The sequence below is a fragment of the Heptranchias perlo genome, chromosome 6 (genome assembly GCF_035084215.1).
Source record: "Heptranchias perlo isolate sHepPer1 chromosome 6, sHepPer1.hap1, whole genome shotgun sequence".
Lineage (NCBI taxonomy): Eukaryota > Metazoa > Chordata > Chondrichthyes > Hexanchiformes > Hexanchidae > Heptranchias > Heptranchias perlo.
In genome coordinates this window covers 15,181,087-15,207,021 of record NC_090330.1, presented here as the reverse complement: position 1 = coordinate 15,207,021, position 25,935 = coordinate 15,181,087, and the positions used below count along the sequence as shown (strand labels likewise).

General features: G+C 43.6%; 1 protein-coding gene across 3 annotated transcripts in view; it reads right to left on the bottom strand.

The window, feature by feature from the left end:
* The window catches only part of ube3a (ubiquitin protein ligase E3A), a 58,286-nt gene extending 50,510 nt beyond the window's left edge, over positions 1 to 7,776 (bottom strand). For 2 of the 3 annotated variants that reach the window (XM_067985796.1, XM_067985795.1), the window contains exon 1: positions 7,317 to 7,776. In XM_067985796.1, coding sequence (XP_067841897.1) covers positions 7,317 to 7,369 — 53 coding nt within the window. In that variant the 5' untranslated portion in view covers positions 7,370 to 7,776. The remainder of the gene's footprint in view (positions 1 to 7,316) is intronic. The other variant, XM_067985797.1, reaches the window with a different exon arrangement.
* Positions 7,777 to 25,935: the final 18,159 nt, after the last annotated feature.

The following is a 25,935-nucleotide window of genomic DNA, read 5'->3' as shown; positions in this document are numbered from 1 at the left end:
AGGAGGCGACCATAAAGAAACTGGGGAAATGGCATTAAGGTAGATAGCGAAGATTGACCAGAAGGTGCAAGGCATTCAGCATTTCACCCCTTTCGCCCAGCTGCAATTACCGTAATTTTATTGAGCTACTGCTATTTCTTATAATCAAGTTTTCTTCATCGCTAGTCCACTCAAGCCAGAGTTTCCTCAAAACTGATCCAAAACAACGCCATAATGCCAATTTTCTGCTTAAAAGAATGAGAAAATTCTCATATACATGACTTTTTTTTAAAAAACACAAGTTTTCTTGAACTTTTGTACCGATTCTCTTGAGGAATAAAACCTCCACGGGAAAAGTGATCCAACTGTGGCTAACTAGAGAAGTTAAGGGCAGTATTAGGTTAAAAGAACATGCTTACAATGTTGCCAAAAATAGTAAACCTGAGGATTGGCAGTGTTTTAGAAATCAGCAAAGGATGACCAAGAAATTGATAGAGGGAGAAAACTGAATGAGAGTAAACTAGCAAGATATATAAAAACAGATTGTAAGAGCTTCTACAAGTATGCAAAAAGAGATTAGCAAAAGTAAACGTGGGTCCCTCAGAGGCAGAGACAGGAGAAATTATAATAGGGAAGGAGGAAATGGCAGAGGCGTTAAACAAATATTTTGTATCTACCTCCACAGTAGAAGACAAAAACCATACCGGAAATAGTGGGGAACCAATGGTCTAATGAGATTGAGGAACTTAAAGTAATTAAGATTAGTAAAGAAAAAGTACTGGAGATAGATAGCTTTTTGGCAACCAAAGGTATTAAGGGATATGGGCCAAAGGCAGGTATATGGAGTTAGATCACATCAGCCATGATCTTATCAAATGGCGGAGCAGGCACGAGGGGCTGAATGGCCTACTCCTGTTCCTATGGAGAAATTAATGGGACTAAAAGCAGACAAATCCCCTAGACCTGATGACCTGCATCCTAGGGTTTTAAAAGAGGTGGCTGCAGAGATAGTGGATGCATTGGTTTTGATCTTCCAGAATTCCCTAGATTCTAGAACTGTCCGTGTTTTGGAAGGTAGCAAATGTAACCTCATTATTCAAGAAAGGAGAGAGAAAACATGGAACTATAGGCCAGTTAGCCTGACATCAGAAGTAGTGAAAATGCTAGAATCTATTATTAAGGACGTAGTAACAGGGCACTTAGAAAATCATAATATTTAGGTAGAGTCAACACAGTTTTATGAAAGGGGAATTGTGTTGACAAATCTATTAGAGTTTTTTGAAGGTGTAACTAGCAGTGTAGATAAGAGGGAACCAGTGGATGTAGTATATTTGGATTTTCAAAAGGCATTCGATAAGGTGCCACAGACGAGATTGTTACACAAGATTAGGGCTCATGGGATTGGGGGTAATATGTTAGCATGGATTGAGGATTGGTTAACTGACAGAAAAGAGAGTAGGAATAAATGAGTCGTTTTCGGGTAAGCAGGTTGTAACTAGTGGGGTGCCACAAGGATCAGTGCTTGGGCCTCAGCTGTTTACAATAATAACAATGACTTACATGAGGGCACCAAGTTTAATGTATCCAAGTTTGTTGATGATACAAAGCTAGGTGGGAAAATAAGCTGTGAGGAGGACACAAAGAGGCTGCAGGGGACAGGTGAAGTGAGTAGACAAGAAGGTGGCAGGTGGAGTATAACGCGAAGAAATGTGAAATTATCCACTTTGGTAGGACAAATAGAAAAGCAGAATTTTTTTTTAAATGACAGAATAATAAATGTTGGTATTCATCAGGATTTGGGGGGGGGGGGGGGGGGGGGAAGTCCTTGTACAAGAATCACAGATAGTTAACATGCAGGTACAGCAAGCAATTAGGAAGGCAAATGGTATGTTAGCCATTATTGCAAGGGGATTGCAGTATAAGAGTAAGGAGGCCTTGCTGCAATTATATTGGGTTCTGGTAAGACCAGACCTGAAGCAACGTGTACAGTTTTGGTCTCTTTACTGGAGGAAGGATATACTTGCCTTAGAGGGATGCAACGAAGGTTCACTAGAATGATTCCTGGGATGAGAGGGTTGTCCTATGGAGGATAGAATAAGTTTAGAAGAATGAGAGGTGATCTCATTGAAATGTATAAAATTCTGAGGGGGCTTGACAGGGTAGATGCTGTTTCCCCTGGCTGGTGGGACTAGAACCAGGGGTCGTGTCTCAAGATAAGAGGTCGGCCATTTAGGATTGAGATGAGGGGGAATTTCTTCACTCAGAGGGTTGTGTATTTTTGGAATTCTCTACCCCAGAGGCTATGGATGCTCAGTCATTTGAGTATATTCATGACTGAGGTCAATAGATTTTTGGACACTAAGGGAATCAAGGGATATGGAGATAGGGCAGGAAAATGGAGTTTATCTTATTGAATGGCTGAGCAGGCTTGAGGGGCCGTATGGCTTACTCCTGCTCCTATTTCCTATGTTATGATTCAACAAAACCTCTGCCAAAACCTCCGATCATTAACATAGCTCCATCCCCATGTAAAAGACCAGAGAATGTGACTTTCCTGCATTTACACCAGTTCTGAATGGGCTGTAATTTTTTTTTTAAAACTTTCTCACAAAAAAAGTTATAACAGTACTTTTAGAGTTGATTTACAGTAGTGGAAATGAGCTATACCAGTTCAAGAAATGAGTAGTTCAGTAGAATTAATTTCTTTGGCAAATATTGTACTAGCAAATTTGAGCTAATTGGAGAAGTATATGGAGAAAAATGATCGGAGCAATATTGTGGGAAATGATATTTGCTAGACACTGGGGCCAGCCAGGTGGACCACAATGGGTTTTTCTAGTCCTGTGCACTTCCCTATCCCTACTGAAGACCAGCACTTTCATAGCGTGCTCAGGTTAAATTCAAATCCTGCTCAAAAACTTTTTAGAAGAGCTACTAAGGACGTAAGTACTGCAGTCATGGTCCGTGAAAATGATACAACATAAGACTCGTCACCCCATATGTTCCTTCTCTTTTATGTTCACGACGGTTATGTTCTCGGTTTAACATCTCATCCTTGAGACGTTAAACCGAAGCCCCGTCTCCCCCCTCAGGTGGACGTAAAAGATCCCATGACATTATTTCGAAGAAGAGCAGGGGAGTTCTCCCTGGTGTCCTGGCCAACATTTATCCCTCAACCAACACCACTAAAACAGATTATCAGGTCATTATCACATTGCTGTTTGTGGGAGCTTGCTGTGCGCAAATTGGCTGCCACATTTCCTACATTGCAATAGTGACTACACGTCAAAAAGGATTTCATTGGCTGTAAAGCGCTTTGGGACGTTCTGAGGTCGCGAAAGGTACCATATAAATGCAAGTCTTTCTTTCTACGTGTAGCTCTACAGTGGCAATAAACAGAAGAATCCAAATGAAAAATTAAGATAGCAGCAAGAAACCAAGGTCACCTATGAAAAAACACAAAACTCTACATACATGGAACAGCTGGTCACAGGCTGCAATTTAACCTAGTTTTATTTTCTTTGCCAGTTTTCTCACCTTCACTCCTGAAGGCATCGACTGCTTGGTACAGTTCTAAGGGCACCTTACAATAGCTCACCAAAGTGTCTATAATCAATGCGAGTGCCTCAACTGTGAATGCCAGTGGACTATTTGACCTCAGAGGCATTGCAGCTGAACCTAATCCCATCTTCACTTGACTGTCATGTCTAGCAGGGTTTACCGGATAATGATCAGGATGAGCTGATTTTCGTTTTCCTTATCCACAGATTCTAAGGTGAACTGTAAGATCCCTACCACTACCTCAGCTGAGAGCCTTCCAACAGCATAGACCAGGAATCGATTACAGCTCCTTTATGGTCTACATAGCTCAGCCATCAGGGAAGTTCCAATCTAGAAGTTTTGATAAATTGTATACATCACTCTTCAAGTATGTGATTTCATAATTCTTTTAAGTTCCTGCAAGTAATGTTCATAGTGTAAGGCGATACAGAAAAGCTTAAACTCTAGTTCTTACTCCAATTTGAAAACTGCACATTCCCACACTAAGGGTGTTAAGTAGATTGCTTCAACTCCTATGAGCAGCATTTGTGTTAAGAATGTGCCTAGTACTGCTTGCATATTTAAAGTTCCAAGAATGTGATACCAGTGAGATTGATGCCAGCTGTATATTAGAGTTCATTCCAGATTAACTGCTCGCTAATATTCAATGATTACTTTGAGGTTCTTGAATTTTTTTTCAGCTTTTGCTTTCCAAAAGTTGTTACATCCATTTCAATGTAACCTTCTTCAAGGATATTCATCCACACATGACAATCAACTCAAATTTGACCTCAAAATGAATCAAACCTCTGTTTATCCAAAATGGTAAGCACTGGCAGTATGCTATTCCATAAATGATTTAAAATGCCACTGTTACATTTAAGACCTCCCAACAGAACATCCAATGCAATGAATAAGTTCGTCAGTACAAAAATGGTCAAACAAAAAGTTATCAAACTAGTCAAAAAACTTACAAGAACCATGGGTAGAATGCTGTTTTTAGTGTTCTTTCAGCATACTGCCTGAATACCTATTGCATTACATGAAATGTTTAATAAAAGACACATATGATAATGTAAATCCCATCTTGAGGTTTTATTCCCCTGCCCCTATTTTCTTCTCTTCAGCAGCTCTCCAGTACTTAACAAAAATGGCTAATGCGTAAGTGTGAGCCTCAGAAGTGATTTCTAGTGCGCTATTTGACCATGAACAGGAATCATATTAGAGTCCAATTTTTCTCCATACGCACACTTTCTAGAGGGGTCAATGGATAGCAATCAGGAGCAGCATATTTCCACTCCTTGACCCGGAGACATGGCCAACTGTGGTCCCCTACCATTAACCAGCGGAGTCAGCTTACAATCTAGGACATTCCTGGTCTGCGGGGTGCTGAGCCAATGAGGTGATGCACTTACGTACTTCACCAGCTGGAGAGCTGATCTGAGGTATTCAGGCCTTGCATGTGCAAATGTATCTGTAATCAGAACTCCCCAGTCCAACTAAATGCGGCACCTCTACTGTGTTTACTACCTAAATACAGAGTAATTTATAGAAAAGTTATTCTGGATGCAAGCAGAAAACCAATATGGCAATTCCGAAGATACATTTACTCCCTTGCAATAAATTAGGTCTCATCTAACTCATCTATTACTGCTTTCAGAAAAAGGAATTACTCCCATTTCTGGAGAGAGACCCTGACTGTTGACTATTAGATACAGCACTATATAGAAAAATCTAAGTCCAAATCTGAAACCACAAAATCCAGAAGCAATTTGTAGAATAATTACCCAATATATTTTAAGAATGTTATGCGACTCCTGCATTTTTTTTCCAAACAACTGCAAATCCTGCCATTCTACACTCAGCCAGTTCTTACATTACAGTTATCCTGCAGAAAAGGGACTAAATGTCTCACTGACTCTCGCACCAATTTCCTAATCCTACAAAACAGAGGATTTCTTTTTAAACCACTGAGCAAGTGATGGCGGTTTCAGTGATGCAGGTCAATACTCACATTTAATCATTAAAATCCAACCAACATACAGCTCTCTCATCAATCAAGTTTTATTAAAATTATTGATTTGCTAAATCCTCAAGCTATTTGGGGCAATCTGATATTTAGGATGATGTTTGGACAACACCTGTGGCCTTTATAGCAACGTGAAAACACTTCTTCACAAGACTGAGCACTACATCAAGCTGCTCAGAGAGGGGATATCACACAGGCCCTAAAATGCCAAGGGAAACTGACTGGATAATGTGAGTTACAAAATCATTTGTGTTTTACACTACTGCACTCTAATCAAATCACATTTTCCAAAAAAAGTTGCAAAATACAAGCCTCCCAACACACAATCAAACATATGGAAATATACCCAATCCCAACAGATACCATGTGCAAGCAGTGTTTAAGAACATAAGAAATAGGAGGGGTCAGCCCCTTGAGCCTGCTCCACTATTCAATAAGATCATGGCTGATCTTCTACCTCAATTCCACTTTCCCACCCTATCCCCATATGCCTTGATTCCGTGTGTCCCAAAAACCTATCTATCTCAGTTTTGAATATACTCAATGACTGAGCATCCACAGTCCTCTGGGGTAGAGAATACCAAAGATTCACAACCCTCACTGAAGAAATTTTTCCTCATCTCAGTCCTAAATGGCCAACTCCTCAGACTATGACCCCTCATTCTAGACTCTCCAGCCAGGGGAACAGCCTCTCAGCATCTACCCTGTCAAGCCCTCTCAGAATTTTATACATTTCAATGAGATCACCTCTCATTCTTCTAAACTCCAGAGAATATAGGCCCATTCTACTCAATCTCCCCCATAGGACAACCCTCTCATCCCAGGAATCAATCTATTGAACCTTGGTTGCATCCCCTCTAAGGCAAGTATATCTTTCCTCAGGTAAAGAGACCAAAACTGTACTTGTGTGACAAACGCTAAAACCACGCAACAGTCGCTCAAAATTTTCAGTTAGCGCATCGATGCCTCAGGTTTCAGTATGATGCACTTCACAACCTGATCAGACAATTATACACAACTTTGTCATTCATATTATGCAGTCAGTTCCACTTCTTTAAAGCTGGCCTCATGCAATATCCTGAGAGCAACTTGCAAAAAATTCAAACTTCAAGCACTGCAAACACAACAGTGAGAATATCTTGAACTCACCCCAACAGTGACACATTCTATTGGTACATGACTCCTGGTTTCACTTAAAAGTTTAAAAATTGTAAAACCTTGCAAAAAGTTAGCACCAGTCCATAGGCCATTTCTATCCACACAAGTGGTCTTTTTTAAAACAAAAAAAATATACTTTGCATCAAGCCATAAATATTCTTAAATTTTGAATTAAATCTAACTGCACTTACAAATAGCCAGCATGGAGCAAAAATAACCTTTTACTGCCCCTCCAAAAAGCAATCAACAGACTTGTGAGCCTCTCATTTTCCTTCACCAAGAAACCCAGCAATAGTTTGAGGTCTGGTTTGGCGCAACATTCAACCCGAATTTCAAAAGTCAAGATTTGAAAAAAATAAACCAACAACTTTCTGTCAAAATCATTAATATAAAAGCAAAAATAAATAACTGATGTTAAAAGAAAAGTAATTCAATACATGACCATTAAAAAGTGCCAAGCAGCAGAGCAAACTAATAAAACCTTTGCCCTTTCTCTTAACTCCTTAAAAGCAGGGCATTTCTATTAAGAGACAGAGTAGGCCCTAAGTGCTATCACCAAGGAAGGGGGAGGGGACCGGGGCCGAGCTAGAGAGTTGGGTTCAACACCGACCTTGCGTTCGCCTCTGGTGGCGCACACTCCGAGTTCTCCTCGGCGGAATTCATACGAAAGTGGGTTGGAAATCGGGTGGCGTTTTGTTTTCTTTTTAAGTTTAATCCTCTCCCGGGGTGTGTGTGTATGTGTGTGTGTGGGTGGGTGTGTCTGCGCGGACGGAGCAGCCTCCGCTCTCAAGCCTCCCCTGTGTCCCGCTCCGTCTCACTCCCAGTCTCGGGCTCTCTCCGGCGCTGTAATGCGGGGAACTGTTGGAGATTATGATATGTGGTGGTGATGATGATGATGATGGTGGTGGTGGTGGTGGTGGTGGCTGCTACTGAAGTGGGAGGGAGGGAGGGAGGGACGGAGTTCCGTTCTTTCTAAAACGCCAGCTGGCCCGGGCCTCGCTGCTGCAGCCGCTGCTCCTTCTCGGCTCCCCGCTCCGCCATCTTGAGGTGAAAGTGATTCCTCGTTACGGCTGGCGCTCCCAGCATGCACCGCGCCGAGCGGCACAGGGCAAGTGTCAGGCCCGGCTCTTAAAGGGACACCGCCCACCCAGCACTGGCCTGGCACCTACCTGTCCGTGTGTGATATCTCTCTCCATATAAAAATCTTGCGTCTTCCCATCAACCGATATCACTCGCAAAAAAAAAAAACATTATCTGGTCATTATCACATTGCTGTCTGTGGGAGCTTACTGTGCGCAAATTGGCTGCCGCTTTTTCCCCGCGTGACAACAGTGACTCTACGGGGAGCGGGCAGGAAATTGGACATGAATTTAGATTTGAGGTTAGGATCAGATCAGCCACGATCTTATTGAATCAGCCCTTCGAGCCAGCGGCTGCAGGCTCGAAGGGCCGATTGGCCTACTCCTGCTCCTATTTCTTATGTTATATACTTCAAAAAGTGCTTAATCGGCTGTGAAGAGCTTTGGGACGTCCTGAGGTTGTGAAAGCACTATATAACTGCAAGTCTGCAAGGGAATTAGGGGTTACGGGGAGTGGGCAGGAAATTGGACATGAATTTAAATTTGAGGTTAGGATCAGATCAGCCAGGATCTTATTGAATGGTGGAGCAGGCTCGAGGGGCCGATTGGCCTACTCCTGCTCCTATTTCTTATGTTCTTATGTCTTCTTCATCTTTTGCTTATCATAAGCTTCTCTGTCCACATTTATAATGGAAATTTGCTGTAAAGAAAAAAATAACTTGCATTTATATAGCGCCTTTCACAACCTCAGGACATCCCAAAGCACTTTACAGCCCCAATTAAGTGTTTTTGAAGTGTAGTCACTGTTGTAATGCAGGAAACGCGGCAGCCAGTTTGCGCACAGCAAGCTCTCACAAACAGCAATGAAATAAATTACTAGATCATTTGTTATAGGTGTTGGCTGAGGGGAAAATGTTGGCCAGAACACTAGGGAGAACTCCCCTGCTTTTCCATTATAAGTGTGAACGTAGGAATTTATAATGGAAATTTTAAGAATATTAAAATAATGACAGACTATATGACTTTAAAATGGGGGCTCAATTACGTCTGTGTGCACTGGCCCAATTATCCCCAGGCCTCTAACCCTGTTTCACATGAAGACTACACTTGGGCCTGGAATTTCCTTGGAGCTGCTTCTGCTCTGCTGCCGTTACTTCATTGGAAGTGATGCCGTGGAGCAGGAGCAGCTCTGAGAAATTTCTCGGCCTTTGTCTTGATTCTTGTGTGCACCAACGTGGGAGATCAACAACAACAACAACGTGTACTTATATAGTTCCTTTAACGTAACAAAATATCCCAAGGCGCTTCACAGGAGCGTAATCAGACAAAAAATGACACCGAGCCAAAGAAAGAGACATTAGGACAGGTGACCAACATCTTGGTCAAAAAAGCTTGGTAGGTTTTAAGGAGTGCCGGAAGAACGTAAGAATATTGAGGAACAGGAAAAGATCACTATAACCAACAAATTCCTAGAGGGACACCTGCCCCCTCTTCATCTATCCCTTATTCTTAAAAAAAAACATTAATTATATGAATCAATAATTATAAAAAAGCTGTCTTTCAGATGATATTCTAAGCCACATCCCCATATACTTGTTCAGGTGGGCACTAAAAATATCACGGCACTACTCAAAGAAGAGCAGGGAGTTCTCCCTTTATCACAGAAGTCATATAATCAAAGAATGGTTACAGCACGAAAGGAGGCCATTCAGCCCATCGAGTCCACGCTGGCTCTATGCAAGAGTAATCCAGCTAGTCCCACTCCCCCGCCCTATCCCTGTAACCCTGCAAAATTTTTTCCTTTAAAGTACCTATCCAGTTCCCTTTTGAACGCCATGATTGAATCTGCCTCCACCACCCCCTTGGGCAGTGCATTCCAGATCCTAACCACTCACTGTAAAAAAGTTTTTCCTCATGTCACCTTTGGTTCTTTTGCCAATCACCTTAAATCTATGTCCTCTGGTTCTTGACCCTTCTGCCAATGGAAACAGTTTCTCTCTATCTACTCTGCCTAGACCCTTCATGATTTTATGATTTTGAATACTTCTATCAAATCTCCTCGCAACCATCTCTGTTCCAAGGAGAACAATCTCAGCTTCTCCAGTATACCCACGAAACTAAAGTCCCTCATTCCTGGAATCTTTCTAGTAAATGTCTTCTGCACCCTCTCTAAGGCCTTCACATCTTTCCTAAAGTGTGGTGCCCAGAACTGGACACAATTCTCCAGTTGTGGCCAAACCAGTGTTTTATACAGGTTCATCATGACCTCCTTACTTTTGTACTCTATGCCTCTATTTATAAAGCCCAGGATCCCGTATTCCTTTTTTAATCACTTTCTGAACCTGCACTGCCATCTTCAACGATTTGTGCACATATACCCTCAGATCTCTCTGTTCTTGTACCCCATTTAGAATTGTGCCCTCTAGTTTATAATGCCTGCCCTCATTCTTCCTACCGAAATGTATGACTTCGCATTTTTCTGCATTAAATTTCATCTGCCACGTGTCTGCCCATGCCACCAGCCTGTCTATACCCTCTTGACATCTATCACTCTCCTCCTCACTGTTTACTACCCTTCCAAGCTTTGTGGATTTGCAAATCTCCTCAGCTGCAAATTTTGAAATTGTGCCCTGTACACTCAAGTCCAAGTCATCAATACATATCAAGAAAAGCAGTGATCCCAGCACCGACCCCTGGGGAACACCACTGTAACCTCCCTCCAGTCCGAAAAACAACCGTCCACCACTATTCTCTGTTTCCTGTCACTTAGCCAATTCTGTATCGATGTTGCTATTGCTCCCTTTAGTCCATGGGCCGCAATCTTGATGATAAGCCTATCATGCGGCAGTTTATCAAATGCCTTTTGAAAGTCCATATACACCACATCAACTGCATTGCTCTCATATACCCTCTCTGTTACCTCATCAAATAACTCTATTAGGTTAGTTAAACACAATTTGCCTTTAACAAATCCGTGCTGGCTTTCCCTAATCAATCCACACTCGTCCAAGTGACAGTTAATTCTGTCCCGGAATATCATTTCTAAAAGTTTCCCCACCACTGAGGTTAAACTGACTGGCCTATAGTTACTGGGTTTATCCTTACACCCTTTTTTGAACAAGGGTGTAACATTTGCAATTCTCCAGTCCTCTGGCACCACCCCCGTATCTACAGATGTTTGGAAGATTATGGCCAGTACCTCCGTAATTTCCACCCTACTTCCCTCAGCAACCTAGGATGCATCCCATCCAGATCGGGTGACTTATCTACTTTAAGTACAGCTAGCCTTTCAAATACCTCTTTATCAATTTTTAGCCCATCCAGTATCTCAACTATATCTTCCTTTACTGAGACTCTGGCAGCATCTTTTTCCTTGGTAAAGACAGATGCAAAATACTCATTTAGTAAGTCGGCCATCCCCTCTGCCTCCATGAATAGATCTCCTTTATGGTCCCTAATCGGTCCCACCTCTCCTCTTACTACCCGTTTACAATTGTAAACAATTTTACAACACCAAGTTATAGTCCAGCAATTTTATTTTAAATTCACAAGCTTTCGGAGGCTTCCTCCTTCGTCAGGTGAACGATGTTCACCTGACGAAGGAGGAAGCCTCCGAAAGCTTGTGAATTTAAAATAAAATTGCTGGACTATAACTTGGTGTTGTAAAATTGTTTACAATTGTCAACCCCAGTCCATCACCGGCATCTCCGCATCATGACTACCCGTTTACAGTTAACATGCCTGTAGAAGACTTTTGGATTCCCTTTTATGTTGGCTGCCAGTCCATTCTCATACTATCTCTTTATCCCTCTTATTTCCTTTTTCACTTCCCCTCTGAACTTTCTTTATTCTTCCTGGTTCTCACTTGTGTTATCAACCTGACATCTGTCATATGCCCCTTTTTTCCATTTCATCTTACTCACTATCTCTTTTGTCATCCAGGGAGCTCTGGCTTTAGTTGCCCTACCTTTCTGCCTCGTGGGAATGTGCCTAGACTGTACCCAAACCATCTCCTCTTTAAAGGCCGCCCACTGTTCAATTACAGTTTTGCCTGCCGATCTTTGATTCCAATTTACCCGGGCCAGATCTGTTCTCATCCCACTGAAATTGGTCCTCCTCCAATTAAGTATTTTTACTTTAGAGTGGTCCGTGTCCTTTTCCATTGGTATTCTAAACCTTATGATACTACGATCGCTGCTCCCGAAATGCTCCCCCACTGACACTTGCTCCACTTGGCCCGCCTCATTCCATAGAACCAAGTCTGAAATGCCTCCTTCCTCGTTGGGCCGGAAACGTACTGGTTAAGAAAGTTATCCTGAACACAGTTCAAAAATTCCTTCCGCTCTTTGTCCCTTATATTATTATTGTTATCCCAGTCTATATTTGGATAGTTGAAGTCCCCAGTTATCACTACTCTATAGCTTTTGCAGCTCTCTGTGATTACCCTGCAAATTTGCTCCTCTATATCCTTCCCTCTAGTGGGTGGCCTATACAATACACCCAGTAGTGCAATGGCACTTCTTTGATTTCTTATCTCTAACCAAATATCCCAACCAATATTCCTCACTCAACAAACACCACTAAAAACAGTAAAATAAAAAGGGAAAACTGCCAATGCTTGAAATCGGGAATAATTGGCCATTTATTTCATTTCATTGTGGCATCTTGCTATGCACAAAATAGCCACAGCGTTCAGCACAGCATTGCATTTCAAAGTAATTTATTTTATGAGAAGTGTTTTGAGATTTTTCTGAGCGGTATAATAAGGTACTGTAAAATTGTATGTATTTTATTCTCATCTACCCATCTTCTCACCATATCTCTCCAGAAATGCATCTAAATGTCTTTTGAATTAATTTGTACTGGTTGCATCAGTGGTTTTTCCTGTGACTTATTCTACAGCCCTATTAGCTCTTGTGTGAAAAAGTTCTGCCTGATTTCCCTTCTTACTCCTACCGTCCTAATTTTCAATTCCTTTCCATTAGTACTTGAACTCTTCAGAGTCTTTTTTTTGTCTCTGGTAGCAGGGGAATCATAGAATCATAGAAGTTTACAACATGGAAACAGGCCCTTCGGCCCAACATGTCCATGTCGCCCAGTTTATACCACTAAGCTAGTCCCAATTGCCTGCACTTGGCCCATATCCCTCTATACCCATCTTACCCATGTAACTGTCCAAATGCTTTTTAAAAGACAAAATTGTACCCGCCTCTACTACTGCCTCTGGCAGCTCGTTCCAGACACTCACCACCCTTTGAGTGAAAAAATTGCCCCTCTGGACCCTTTTGTATCTCTCCCCTCTCACCTTAAATCTATGTCCTCTCGTTATAGACTCCCCTACCTTTGGGAAAAGATTTTGACTATCTACCTTATCTATGCCCCTCATTATTTTATAGACTTGTATAAGATCACCCCTCAACCTCCTACTCTCCAGGGAAAAAAGTCCCAGTCTATCTAACCTCTCCCTATAAGTCAAACCATCAAGTCCCGGCAGCATCCTAGTAAATCTTTTCTGCACTCTTTCTAGTTTAATAATATCCTTTCTATAATAGGGTGACCAGAACTGTACACAGTATTCCAAGTGTGGCCTTACTAATGTCTTGTACAACTTCAACAAGACATCCCAACTCCTGTATTCAATGTTCTGACCAATGAAACCAAGCAAGCTGAATGCCTTCTTCACCACCCTATCCACCTGTGACTCCACTTTCAAGGAGCTATGAACCTGTACTCCTAGATCTCTTTGTTCTATAACTCTCCCCAACGCCCTACCATTAACGGAGTAGGTCCTGGCCCGATTCGATCTCCCAAAATGCATCACCTCACATTTATCTAAATTAAACTCCATCTGCCATTCATCGGCCCACTGGCCCAATTTATCAAGATCCCGTTGCAATCCTAGATAACCTTCTTCACTGTCCACAATGCCACCAATCTTGGTGTCATCTGCAAACTTACTAACCATGCCTCCTAAATTCTCATCCAAATCATTAATATAAATATCAAATAACAGCGGACCCAGCACCGATCCCTGAGGCACACCGCTGGTCACAGGCCTCCAATTTGAAAAACAACCCTCTACAACCACCCTCTGTCTTCTGTCGTCAAGCCAATGTTGTATCCAATTGGCTACCTCACCTTGGATCCCGTGAGATTTAACCTTATGTAACAACCTACCATGTGGTACCTTGTCAAAGGCTTTGCTAAAGTCCATGTAGACCACGTCTACTACACAGCCCTCATCTATCTTCTTGGTTACCCCTTCAAAAAACTCAATCAAATTCGTGAGACATGATTTTCCTCTCACAAAACCATGCTGACTGTTCCTAATCAGTCCCTGCCTCTCCAAATGCCTGTAGATCCTGTCACTCAGAATACCCTCTAACAACTTACCCACTACAGATGTCAGGCTCACCGGTCTGTAGTTCCCAGGCTTTTCCCTGCCGCCCTTCTTAAACAAAGCCACAACATTTGCTACCCTCCAATCTTCAGGCACCTCACCTGTAGCGGTGGATGATTCAAATATCTCTGCCAGAGAGGCAAGGGCTTTCTTGTATCGTTTTTAAAGCTTTTTTCCCCTCATCAACTTTATCCACCAATTTCTTTCCCCTTCTCTCCTAAGACATTCAGTCCTTGCTGGGGTATAGTTCCATATGTGCTGGCTGCGCTGTAGTACCTTATTCAAGTAGCCTGGACAGGTTATATAGCTGCAGGGGAAGATGTAGCATCAGAGCTGAGCCCAATCCTGAAGGGTTTTTTTTTTGCATCCATTTCTCTCTTTCCTGAAGATAGTGACTTGAGACGAGGTATGGATCCATGGATGCCAGCTGTAACCTTGCCTCAAAAATCAACCACCGGTAATCTGTCATGCTCTGTGTCCTGCTTGCCCATATTCCCCATCCTCACTTACCGACATTGGCTATTTGTCCCCCAAACCATCAGATTTAAAATCTTCGTCCTCATCTTCAAATCCCTTCATGGCATCGGCCCACCCTATCTATTCAAACTCCTTCAGTTTTGTTTCTTCTCTGGCATCCTTTGGTCTTCCAATTCTGGCCTTTTGTGCATCCCGCCACCTTTTGCCTCATCATCGATGGCAGAGCCTTCAGCCTCCTCCACCCATCTTTGTGGAACTCCCTCCCTAACCCTCTCCAACTCTCAATTTCTCTCTCCATCTTTAGAAACCTTCTCAAAACCCATCTCTTCAACCAGGTTTTCAGTCTGTCCTTTCACTCCTTTCCTTGGCACCTGTTGCTTTATTTTTTTCTCTCTCCCATCTCTGTAAAGTGCTTTGGGATATTTTCTGTTTTGAAAACTTGCTATATAAATACAAACTGCTGTTGTTCATATTTTATGAATGAGCCTAGATAGTAATTGCTGGCAGTCTATTGATCATTGATGGTATTGATACCCACACACAAGCACTTTCCAGCAGTCGTCATTGGGCAGTGACCAGGAGTTTTTTTTCTAAGAGGGATTGGGAAGAAGGAGGAAGTCTCTGTATATAAGGGATAATTCCATGTATTACAGCTAGGCACAATTGTGTCCACATCCAATATCTGCATGTGCATGCGCACACGTGCACCCCTACTTGCCAGTTGGGGTTAATTAATAGCGATGTTCTTAAAGAGCTAGTCATCTTTTTTGGGTTGGGGGGGGTGGGGAGGAGAAGGAGAGAATAAGTTTGTGTGCGTTATTTTGCAAGCTTCTCTTTTTTGCTCAATTTACTTTCTTCTGAAGGGGTGACTTGTGATGTTGTCCACTTCCATGGCCGGTGGCCGGAAGCCCTTGGTATCTCAATTTGAGGTAGCCATTGTTCATGTGTGAGTTCAGACAATGAGTGCTGTCAAGTTATTTGACTCTGGGAAGCATCATATCCAAGTTCAGTCCTGTCCTCACCTGCACTTTCCAACAAGAGTCACTGAATAGTTATCAGGAATCCCGAATGATTTTTATTTCTTCTTCACCAGTTTAGTGATGCTGAGGCCAATTGTAGTGGCATCACCATCACCCCCCCCCCCCCCCCCCACTCAGCTGCGATTAGTTAACTTAGCAACTACTTAGTGATTGAACCTGGGATCTTGCTGGTGTGAATTAAAAATAGAAATGCTAGAATGTCCATAGCATCTAGGAAGAGAGAAGATAAGTAAATGTCACAAACTCGGTCAGAATTTCACTTCAGACAAAGGACTTACAGCCAAAACATTAATCTATATCTGGTTAACTTTTCAGATGCTGATGGAGTTGCTGTGTATTTCCAAAATTTTCTATTTTTATTTCAGATTTTCAGCATTTGAAGTTTCCTTCTCTTAATATCCATGCTGGTCTGTATAGATTAGTAGAAACTCGGCAGTGCATTTAGTCATTGGGGACGTCGCGTATGTAATTTAAGATGATAATGCGATTAAAACCAGCAATTGGATGGAGGGAGGGTTGTTCTGATAAAGTCATAAACTGCAAGAGTGTATTTCATTTGTTTTTTCAAAATCACAACCTATTAAGTCTCACTCATGTTGTGATTTAATTATCACTGAAAAACAACAAATTAATTAGTCCTACATAAGGCTAAAATAATTCTTACTTTATCCAGAATGCATTCAAAATCACAGGATAGCTCCCTAGGGTGAATCAAATATAAGTAATCATTTATTTATGTACAAAACTAACAACTCACCTGCACGATCAAAAACTTAACAGAGATTCACTTGTTTTGGTTAAAAAATAATATACTATACTCTGAAAAGTTAAATTTGCAGCATAATAGACTTCCTAATTCATTTAATTTTCATACTAAGGAGATGCCCAGACTGGCACCCCACAAATATCTGGTGACAGAACTTTAACATCCCTCACACACATCATGAAGTGATATTATAAATGATTGACCTGTTACACACCTTAGTATGCTCATCACAACATAAATTCTGTGATGATTCTTAACATTGCTGAATGTTCTCTTCCAGGGCCTTCATGGAGTGCTGAAGACATGGATGAGGGCGATTCCTCAGTGGAGCTCCATGCCTCTGAGGGCTCAACGTCACATCATAGCGAGCCATGCACCAGCGCAAATACGCACATCTTGGTGGGTACTATTACACGGAGAGTTGGGTTGCACCTGGTGATTCACCACTCACAAGTGTGCACGAACAGGCACGGGTGGTAGGGGCAGCTGTGGACAGTTTGCATCGAGGGGGCGCATTCCTCTCCAAGCTCCGCTCAGCTGTACGCAGATAGAAACATAGAAAATTTATGGCACAGAAGGAGGCCGTTCAGCCCATCCTGTTTGCGCTGGTTGAAAAATAGCTAACCAACCTAATCCCACTTTCCAGCACTTGGTCCGTAGCCCTGTAGGTTATGGCACTTCAAGTGCATATCCAAGTACTTTTTAAATGTGATGAGGGTTTCTGCCTCTACCAACCTTTCAGGTAGTGAGTTCCAGACCCCTACCACCCTCTGGTTGAAAATTTTTCCTCAGTTCCCCTCTAATCCTTCTACCAATTACATTAAACCTATGCCCCCTGGATATTGCCCTCTCTGCTAAGGGAACTAGGTCCTCCCTGTCCACTCTATCTAGGCCCCTCATAATTTTATGCGCCTCAATAAAATCACCCCTCAGTCCCCTCTGATCCAAAGAAAACAAGTCCAGCCAATCCAATCTTTCCTTAAAGCTAAAATTCTCCAGTCCTGGCAACAACCTTGTAAATCTCCTCTGTACCCTCTCTAGTGCAATCAAATCTTTCCTGTAATGTGGTGACCAGAACTGTAGGCAGTACTCAAGCTGTGGCCTAACTAGTGTTCTATACAGTTCTAGCATAACCTTCCTGCTCTTATATCGGCTAATAAAGGAAAGTACTCCTTATGCCTTCTTAACCACCTTATCTACCTGCCCTGCTACCTTCAGGGATCTGTGGACATGTATTCCAAGGTCCCTCTCTTCCTCTACACATCTCAGTATCCTTCCATTTATTGTGTATTCCCTTGCCTTGTTTGACCTCCCTAAATGCATTACCTCATACTCCTCCGGATTGAATTTCATTTGCCACTTTTCTGCACACATGACCAGTCCATTGATATCTTCCTGCAGTTTACAGCTTTCCTCCTCACTATCAATCACACGGCCAATTTTTGTATCATCTGCAAACTTCTTAATCATGCCCACTACATTTAAGTCTACTTCATTAATATATACCACAGAAAGCAAGGAACCTAGTACTGAGCCCTGCGGAGCCCCACTGGAATCAGCTTTACAGTCACAAAAACACCCGTCGACCATTACCCTTTGCTTCCTGCCACTGAGCGAGTTTTGGATCAACTAGCCACTTTCCCTTGGATCCCATGGGCTTTTACTTTTCTGACCAGCCTGCTATGTGGGACCTTGTCAAAAGCCTTGCTAAAATCCACATACACTACATCAAATGCACTATCCTCATCGACCCTCCTTGTTACCTCCTCAAAAAATTCAATCAAGTTAGTGAGACACGACCTTCCCTTAAGAAATCCACGTTGACTGTCCTTGATTAATCCGTGCCTTTCTAAATGACGGTTTATACTGTCTCTCAGAATTGATTCCAATAATTTGCCCACCACCAAGGTTAGACCGACTGGCCTATAATTACTAGGTCTATCCTTTTCTCCCTTTCTAAACAACGGTACAACCTTAGCAGTCCTCTAATCCTCCAGCACCATGTCTGTAGCCAGGGAGGATTGGAAAATGATGGTCAGAGCCTCTGCTATTTCCTCCCTTGCTTCTTTTAACAGCCTGGGATAAATTTCATCTGGGCCTGGCGATTTATCTACTTTCAAAGATGCTAAATCCCTTAATACTTCCTCTCTCACTATGTTTATCCCATTCCAAAATTTCACACTCCTCCTCCTCAACTACAATCTCTGCATTGTTCCCCTCTTTTGTGAAGTATTCATTAAGAACCATACCCACATCTTCTGCCTCCACATATAGGTTTCCTTTTTGGTCTCTAATAGGCCCTACTGTTTCCTTAGTTATCCTCTTGCTCTTTATGTATTTATAAATTATTTTTGGGTTTTCCTTAATTTACTCGCCAGTATTTTTTTATGCCCTCTCCTTGCTTTCCTAATTTCCTTTTTAATTTCATCCCTGCACTTTCTATACTCCTCTAGGCTTCCTGCAGTATTGAGCTCTCGGTGTCTGACATAAGCTTTCCTTTTTTGCCTTATCTTACCCTATATGCTCCTTGTCATCCAGGGGGCTCTAAATTTGGCAGTCCCACCCATCATCCTTGAGAAGGTGAATGATAGAGGTACAGATGCACCTTTGCAAGGTACTAGAAGACGTGCCTCGCTCGCTCTCCTCAATAGCGGAGAGGATGAAGGAGTCCACCTCCAGCATTAGTGGACTGGTGGCACAGTTAAGTGCAGGAATGTCTGTGGTGGAGAGAATGGCAGTCTCCACTGAGCTTCAAGCACAGCTCACAAATGAGTCCATTCAGGCCATGACAACGGACTCAGGATGGCAACTATTCTGCTGTCTTGAACAGGCAGACAGATACTTTAGCAGTGGCCTTACAATGCATCACAGATGTCCTTCAGACTGTTGTCCAGCAGAGTGGTAGGAGTGATGTTGTCGTGGCCTTGGAGAGGGACGATGGCGAAATGGGACATAGAAGTGAGGACTCCATTCAAAGCGCTCCCACATCTCACCCTTTGCACCCCCCTCAACCAGTACCCGAAATGTTGCTTCCTCTCCCGATGACCGAGTCTGCCCCTGTACAGGTGCAGGTGGAGCAATCTTTGGCGGGGCCCTCACAGGCTCGAAAACCTAGAGGAGGTAGACTGAGAGCATCTCAGCAGTCAGGGCAGGGACCTGAGCAACCTGCCACTACCTCTGCTGAAGCCACAGGGGATGCACTACGTAGAAGCAGTAGGTAGAGAAAGGTGAAGGCTTTGTGATCACCAAGGGCGTCTGACTAAATGTCTTGTTTTTCATTTCTATTTGTTTCTTGTTACATTCACATTAAATGTTATAATTGTCACCACCACTGCCACGTCTTGTCCATTCTTGAGTCCCTTTTGTGAAAGTGCCCTTGCATGTGCTTCATCATGAACGCCAAGACTTGATGCCACCCATTGGGCGCATTTACAATGGGTGTATGTGCGGTTGAAGGACTGTTTTGTGCAAGCAGAGTTGGTGGGGGAGCTGGTGCTGGTGTTGGTGATGGTCATTCCAGGTGGTCTGAGTACTTCACTATCTTCAGTTTGCAGATCTTCTTATGAGAATCTATCAGATATGAGTGACTCCCTGGTGTCATGAGCAGCCACGTGTGCCGCTGCTCTGCCGATTGGTTGCCCATCTTCGTCCTCCTCCTCCTCGTCTTCAATGTTGCTGGCAGATGCGGATGAACACATGGGAGCCCCTCCACCTGCAACTCTCTCTGTTGAGCGATGTTGTGCAAGACGCAACACATGATTATTATTTTGCACACCCTCACCGGTGAGTACTGAAGGGATCCCACAGATCGATCTGGGCACCTAAAGCGCATCTTGAGCATTCCTATGGCTTGTTCAATGACAGTCACATCACCACCAGGTCTGTCGTTGTACCTCTGTTGTGCCTTGTTGGTGAGGTTTCTCAGAGATGTCATGAGCCATGTCTGCAGGGGGTATCCCCTGTCTCCAAGGAGCGAGCCCTTAAGTCCGTCTTGTGTGTGAAAGAGGGCTGGGATGTTGGACTCGGGCGAAATGAAGGAATCATGGCAGCTGCCAGAGAATTTGGCACACACCTGCAGAAACCTCTTCCACTGGTCACAAACCAACTGCGCACTAATAGAGTGATATCCCTTTCGGTTGATGAACAGTCCTGGCTCATGTGTAGGTCCTCGGATGGGAAGCCAGACAGAGAGTGAGAACTCGCTGTCCTCTCAGTCTGGCTTATGTCGTCACAAGGGAAGTTGACATAGTGGGATGCTCTGGCAAACAAGCCATTCATGACCTGTCATATACACTTATGTGCAGATGACTGAGAGATCCTGGTGATGTCACTAGTGGTGCCCTGGAAGGATCCTGAGGCAAAGAAATTGAGGGCAGTGGTGACTTTAACTTTCCAGCTTCCAGATCACTTCTTTCTGATATTTTTTGCCTTACGTCCCCTCAGTAAGTTCTGTCTGATTATCATGGGTACTATTATTGCCATTTACATTCAGATGAACAGTTGGAGGAAGAGAAGCAGCAGCAGCAGCTACAGCAGCCTACAGGAGCAGCAGCTGGGCTAGGTGAGGGGGCTGCTCATAGGGGGCTATAACCAGCACACAGAGTATGTAGGCCAAGAGTCACTTTCTTGGACATATCCCAAGAACAGTGTATCAGGAGGCTGTGCTTCTCCAGGCAGACTGTTGCAGATTCATCTCCAATCCTACTGGATCAGAAGGCCATACTTTGCCAGTGGCTCTCGAAGTCACCACAGTCCTTAACTTCTTTGCCATTGGCTCTTTCCAGTCTGCTACAGGGAACATCGCTTGCTCTTCCAGTCTATAGTACACAGCTGCATTAACCAGGTCAACAATGACCTGTCTGCCAAGGCTAACCAGTACACAATCCTCCCAATTGACCTCAACAAGTCAACAGGAGAGAGGTCGGGGATTTTCAGCAGTGACTGGCTTCCCTTACATCCGGCGCATCATTGACTGCACACATGTTGCCATCAGGGCACCAGAACACCAGCCTGCAGCCTGCGTGAACAGGAAATAATACCATTAGTCAGCTAATCTCCAATAATAGAAACAGGATCACATAAGCTTGTGCAAGATTCTCAGGCAGTCTGTGACAAGTAACCATCCCCTCAATATTCGACCCTTCCAGGAATGTGACAGGATGGCTGCTGGGGACAAGGGAGACCCTTTATACACGTGGCTCATGACAACCCCGCCACGCCTAATCAATAATTAAAGCCACGGGACCACCAGGATGATTATTGAGCATACCATAGCGCAGCTGAAGCAGTGGTTCTGGTCTGAGGGCTCCCTACCATATGCCCCACAAATAGTTTCCCGCGTTGCAGTGGTGTTCTGCATCCTGCACAACCTTGCCATATAGAGTGCCAGCATTTAGAGGAGGCACAACTACAGCAGCCATCTTCATCGGATGAGAAAAACCAGGGTGAAGACGAGGAAGCAGCAGAAGAAGGAGGGTCACCTCAACACCTTGCAGCAAGAGATACAAGGGATGCGTTAATTGCACAGCAATTCCGCTGAACTACTCATTCCCCTGCCATCAAAACTCACACAAGGTCCCTCTGCACTAACAGTCCTTGTTACATCCTTCATCACTCCTTTGATCCTGTGTTAAAGAACATTGAAACCAGTCAGCCAACTTCTATATCAATGCCATACTGGCAATGCAGACTCAGAAGCTGCTATGAACCTACACTGCTGGCCAAAGTGCCAAAAGTGATTAAGGTGTTGTATTTAATTCCCAAAACATTAAATGGCTTCAATTAATTTCTCAGTCAAGCGTCAACCCATGGTGCTTTTCTTATAAGAAGGTTTTCAAAGTCTACCGCTGCGGCAAGATGCTCCCATAGTGGCCTCAACAAAGCTGGTGGAAGGCTGCTGGTGCTTATGTTGGGACCTTTGAGATGTTTGTGGCCAGCTTTCAACAACATAGGTAGAACTAGGAATGAGGTTCTGCTGAGGCTGTTTGAGGAGGTAGGGTCCAAATTAAAAAGCAGAACCTCAAAGATAATAATCTCTGGATGGCTACCTGAGCCACATGCAAATTGGTGTATGGACAAACAGATTAGATGGTTAAATGCATGGCTGAAAGAGTGGTGTGGGAAGCAGAGATTTCAATTCATGGGGCACTGGCACTAGTACAGGGAAAAGAGGGAGCTGTTCCGTTGGGACTGGCTCCACTTAAACCAGTGTCCTGGCGAATCAAGTAACTAATGATGTAGATAGGGCTTTAACTAATAGACGGGGGAGAGGGTTCAGATAAGGAGGTGGGGGATAGACCTGATAATAAAGGATGAGATAATGGCAGTAGTGAGAAAGGATCTTAGCTCAGAAAATCAGGATGTAGAATCATTATGGGTGGAGCTAAGAAATAACAAGGGGCAGAAAACACTGGTGGGAATAGTTTATAAGCCCCCTAACAGTAGTTATAGTGTTGGACAGAGTATAAATCAGGAAATTAGAGGAGCTAGTAGCAAGGTTAATGCAACAATCATGGGGGACTTTAATCTTCATATAGATTGGGCAAACCAAATTGGCAAAAGTAATTTGGAGGACGAGGTCAAAGAATCCATTCGAGACAGTTTTCTAGAACAATATGTCGAGGAACCAACTCAGAAACAGGCTATTTTAGACCTAGTATTGCGTAATGAGACAGGCTTAATTAGCAATCTGATAGTAAAGGATCCTCTGGGGTAGAGTGTTAAGAATATGATAGAATTTTTGAGTTTGAGAGTGATATAGTTAAGTCCAAAGCTAGGGTCTTAAATTTTAAAAGACCAATTACGAAGGTATGAGGAGCGAGTCGGCTAAGGTAGATTGGGAAATTAGATTAAAAGATATGACATAGAATCATAGAATCATAGAAAATTTACGGCACAGAAGGAAGCCATTTGGCCCATCGTGTCCGCGCCGGCTGAAAATGAGCCATCCAGCAGAGAGAGCTGCTGTAGTTAGTTAATTGGTTAGCTAGATTAAACTGGTTCCTGAAGGTGGAGCAGGCCTGACTCATTTGAGTCACAAACTGTAGAAAAACAGGGGCCTGTTAGTGCTAACGGAGCACGGAGTGCAGCGGAACACAGAGTGAACACTTCAGAGTTTGGTAAGTGTGGGCGTTTGGTGAAGTGGGGGAAGGAGGTGCTGCTTTGCCTTGCTTTTCCTAACTTTGTCCGCAGAGCGGCGGCGGACCTGAGCAGCAGAAGACTGAGAGTGGGGATAGAAGCAGCAGCAGACCTGGAACAAGAGTCAACTACTGTGCGACGTCGCAGGTGAGGCAGGAGAGTCCGAGAGGTGAGGACAGTATAAAAGGAGAGACGGAGAGCAGGAGGAGAGTCTGAGAGGTGAACGCAGGGCAAATCTAAGGCAAGTCATGGCAGCAGAGCTCGGACCCGTGATATGCTCATCCTGCGCTATGTGGGAAGTCATGGACACTATCAGTGTCCTGGTGACCATGTGTGCAGGAAGTGTGTCCAGCTGCAGCTACTGGCAAACCGCATTAAGGAGCTGGAGCTGCGGGTGGACTCATTGTGGAGCATCCGTGATGCTGAGACTATCGTGGATAGCACGTTCAGTGAGGTGGTCACACCGCAGGTAAAGATAACGCAGGCAGAAAGGAAATGGGTGACCGCCAGGCAGAGTAAAAAGACCATGCAGGTAGAGCAGGAGTCCCCTGGGGCCATCTCTCTCTCAACCAGATATTCTGCTTTGGATACTGTTGGGGGAGATGGCTTATCAGGGGAAAGCAGCAAGAGCCAAGTTCGTGGCACCACAGGTGGCTCTGCTGCACAGGAGGGGAGGACGAAGAGTGGCAGGGCTATATTGATAGGGGATTCAATTGTAAGGGGAACAGATAGGCGTTTCTGCGGCCGTAAACGTGACTCCAGGATGGTACGTTGCCTCCCTGGTGCTAGGGTCAAGGATGTCACGGAACGGCTGCAGGGCATTCTGGAGGGGGAGGGTGAACAGCCAGTAGTCGTGGTCCATATCGGTACCAACGACATAGGTAAAAAAAGGGAGGAGGTCCTGCAAGGTGAATTCAAGGAGTTAGGAGATAAATTAAAAAGCAGGGCCTCAAAGGTAGTGATCTCAGGATTACTACCAGTGCCACGTGCTAGTGAATATAGGAACAGGAGAATAGACAGGATGAATGCGTGACTGCAGGGATGTGCAGGAGGGAGGGATTTAGATTCCTGGAACATTGGGACCGGTTCTGGGGAAGGTGGGACCTGTACAAGTGAGATGGTTTACACCCGAGCAGGACCGGGACCAATGTCCTCGTGGGGGTGTTTGCTAGTGCTGTTGGGGAACGTTTAAACTAGAGTGGCAGGGGGATAGGAACCTTAGCGGGGAATCAGAAGGGAGTAAAGTTGAGAGCAGCAAGAGAGGGGAAGACCCAGGGGAAATTTACAATACAAATAGTACAAACAGTTATTCAAGAACAAGTGAAAGGGAAAAGCGTAGACCAGTGGAAAGAAAGTGTACTTTAGACACTACAGATAAAGTGAAAACTAGAAGGCGTAAGGCGATTATCCCAGCATCAAAGCTGAAGGTCAGACTAGGGTGTGTGGCCCAACTAAGAGTTCCATATACAAATGCAAGGAGTATAAGGAATAAATTAAATGCACTACAGGTTCAAATTCAAATTGGAGGGTATGACATGATAGCTATTACTGAGACATGGCTGCAGGATGGTCAGTTTTGGGAACTAAATATACCGCGTTATAAGGTCTACAGGAGAGATAGGGAAAATGGAAGAGGGGGATGAGTAGCCTTAGTGATTAGAGATGAAATCAATTCAATGATAAAGGAAGATATAACGAGAGGTAAGTAGCCAACAGAGACCTTATGGGTTGAATTGAGAAATAGGAAAGGATCTAAGACTATAGTGGGAGTTGTGTATAGGACCCCTGGCAGCAGCCCTGAAGTGCTAGATTGTATAAATGCAGAGATTGGACAAGCGTGTAAGAAAGGCATAGTGGTCTTAATGGGAGACTTTAACCTTCACATCGATTGGGGAAAGCAGACTAGCAACTGTCAGAAAGGTAGTGAATTTCTTGAGTGTGTCCGGGATAGTTTTCTACAGCAGTATGTCCTGGAGGCAACAGAGGGGCAAGCCATACTAGATTTAATAATGAGTAATGAACCAGATTTAGTTAACAGCTTAACTGTGCGTGAACATCTATCCAATAGCGATCATAACATGATCGAGTTCAATGTAGTGTTTGAAAGGGAAAAAAGTGAGTCAGCTGCTAAGATTCTAGACTTGGGTAAGGCCGACTTCAATGGGATGAGACAGAGATTGTCCACAGTAAACTGGGCAAATCTGTTAATGGGTAAAATGACTGATGATCAGTGGGAAATGTTTAAAGAAACATTCAATGAAATACCGAACTGGTTTATACCCCTGAGGGGCAAGAACTCTACTTGCCAAAAAAAACAGCCATGGACAACT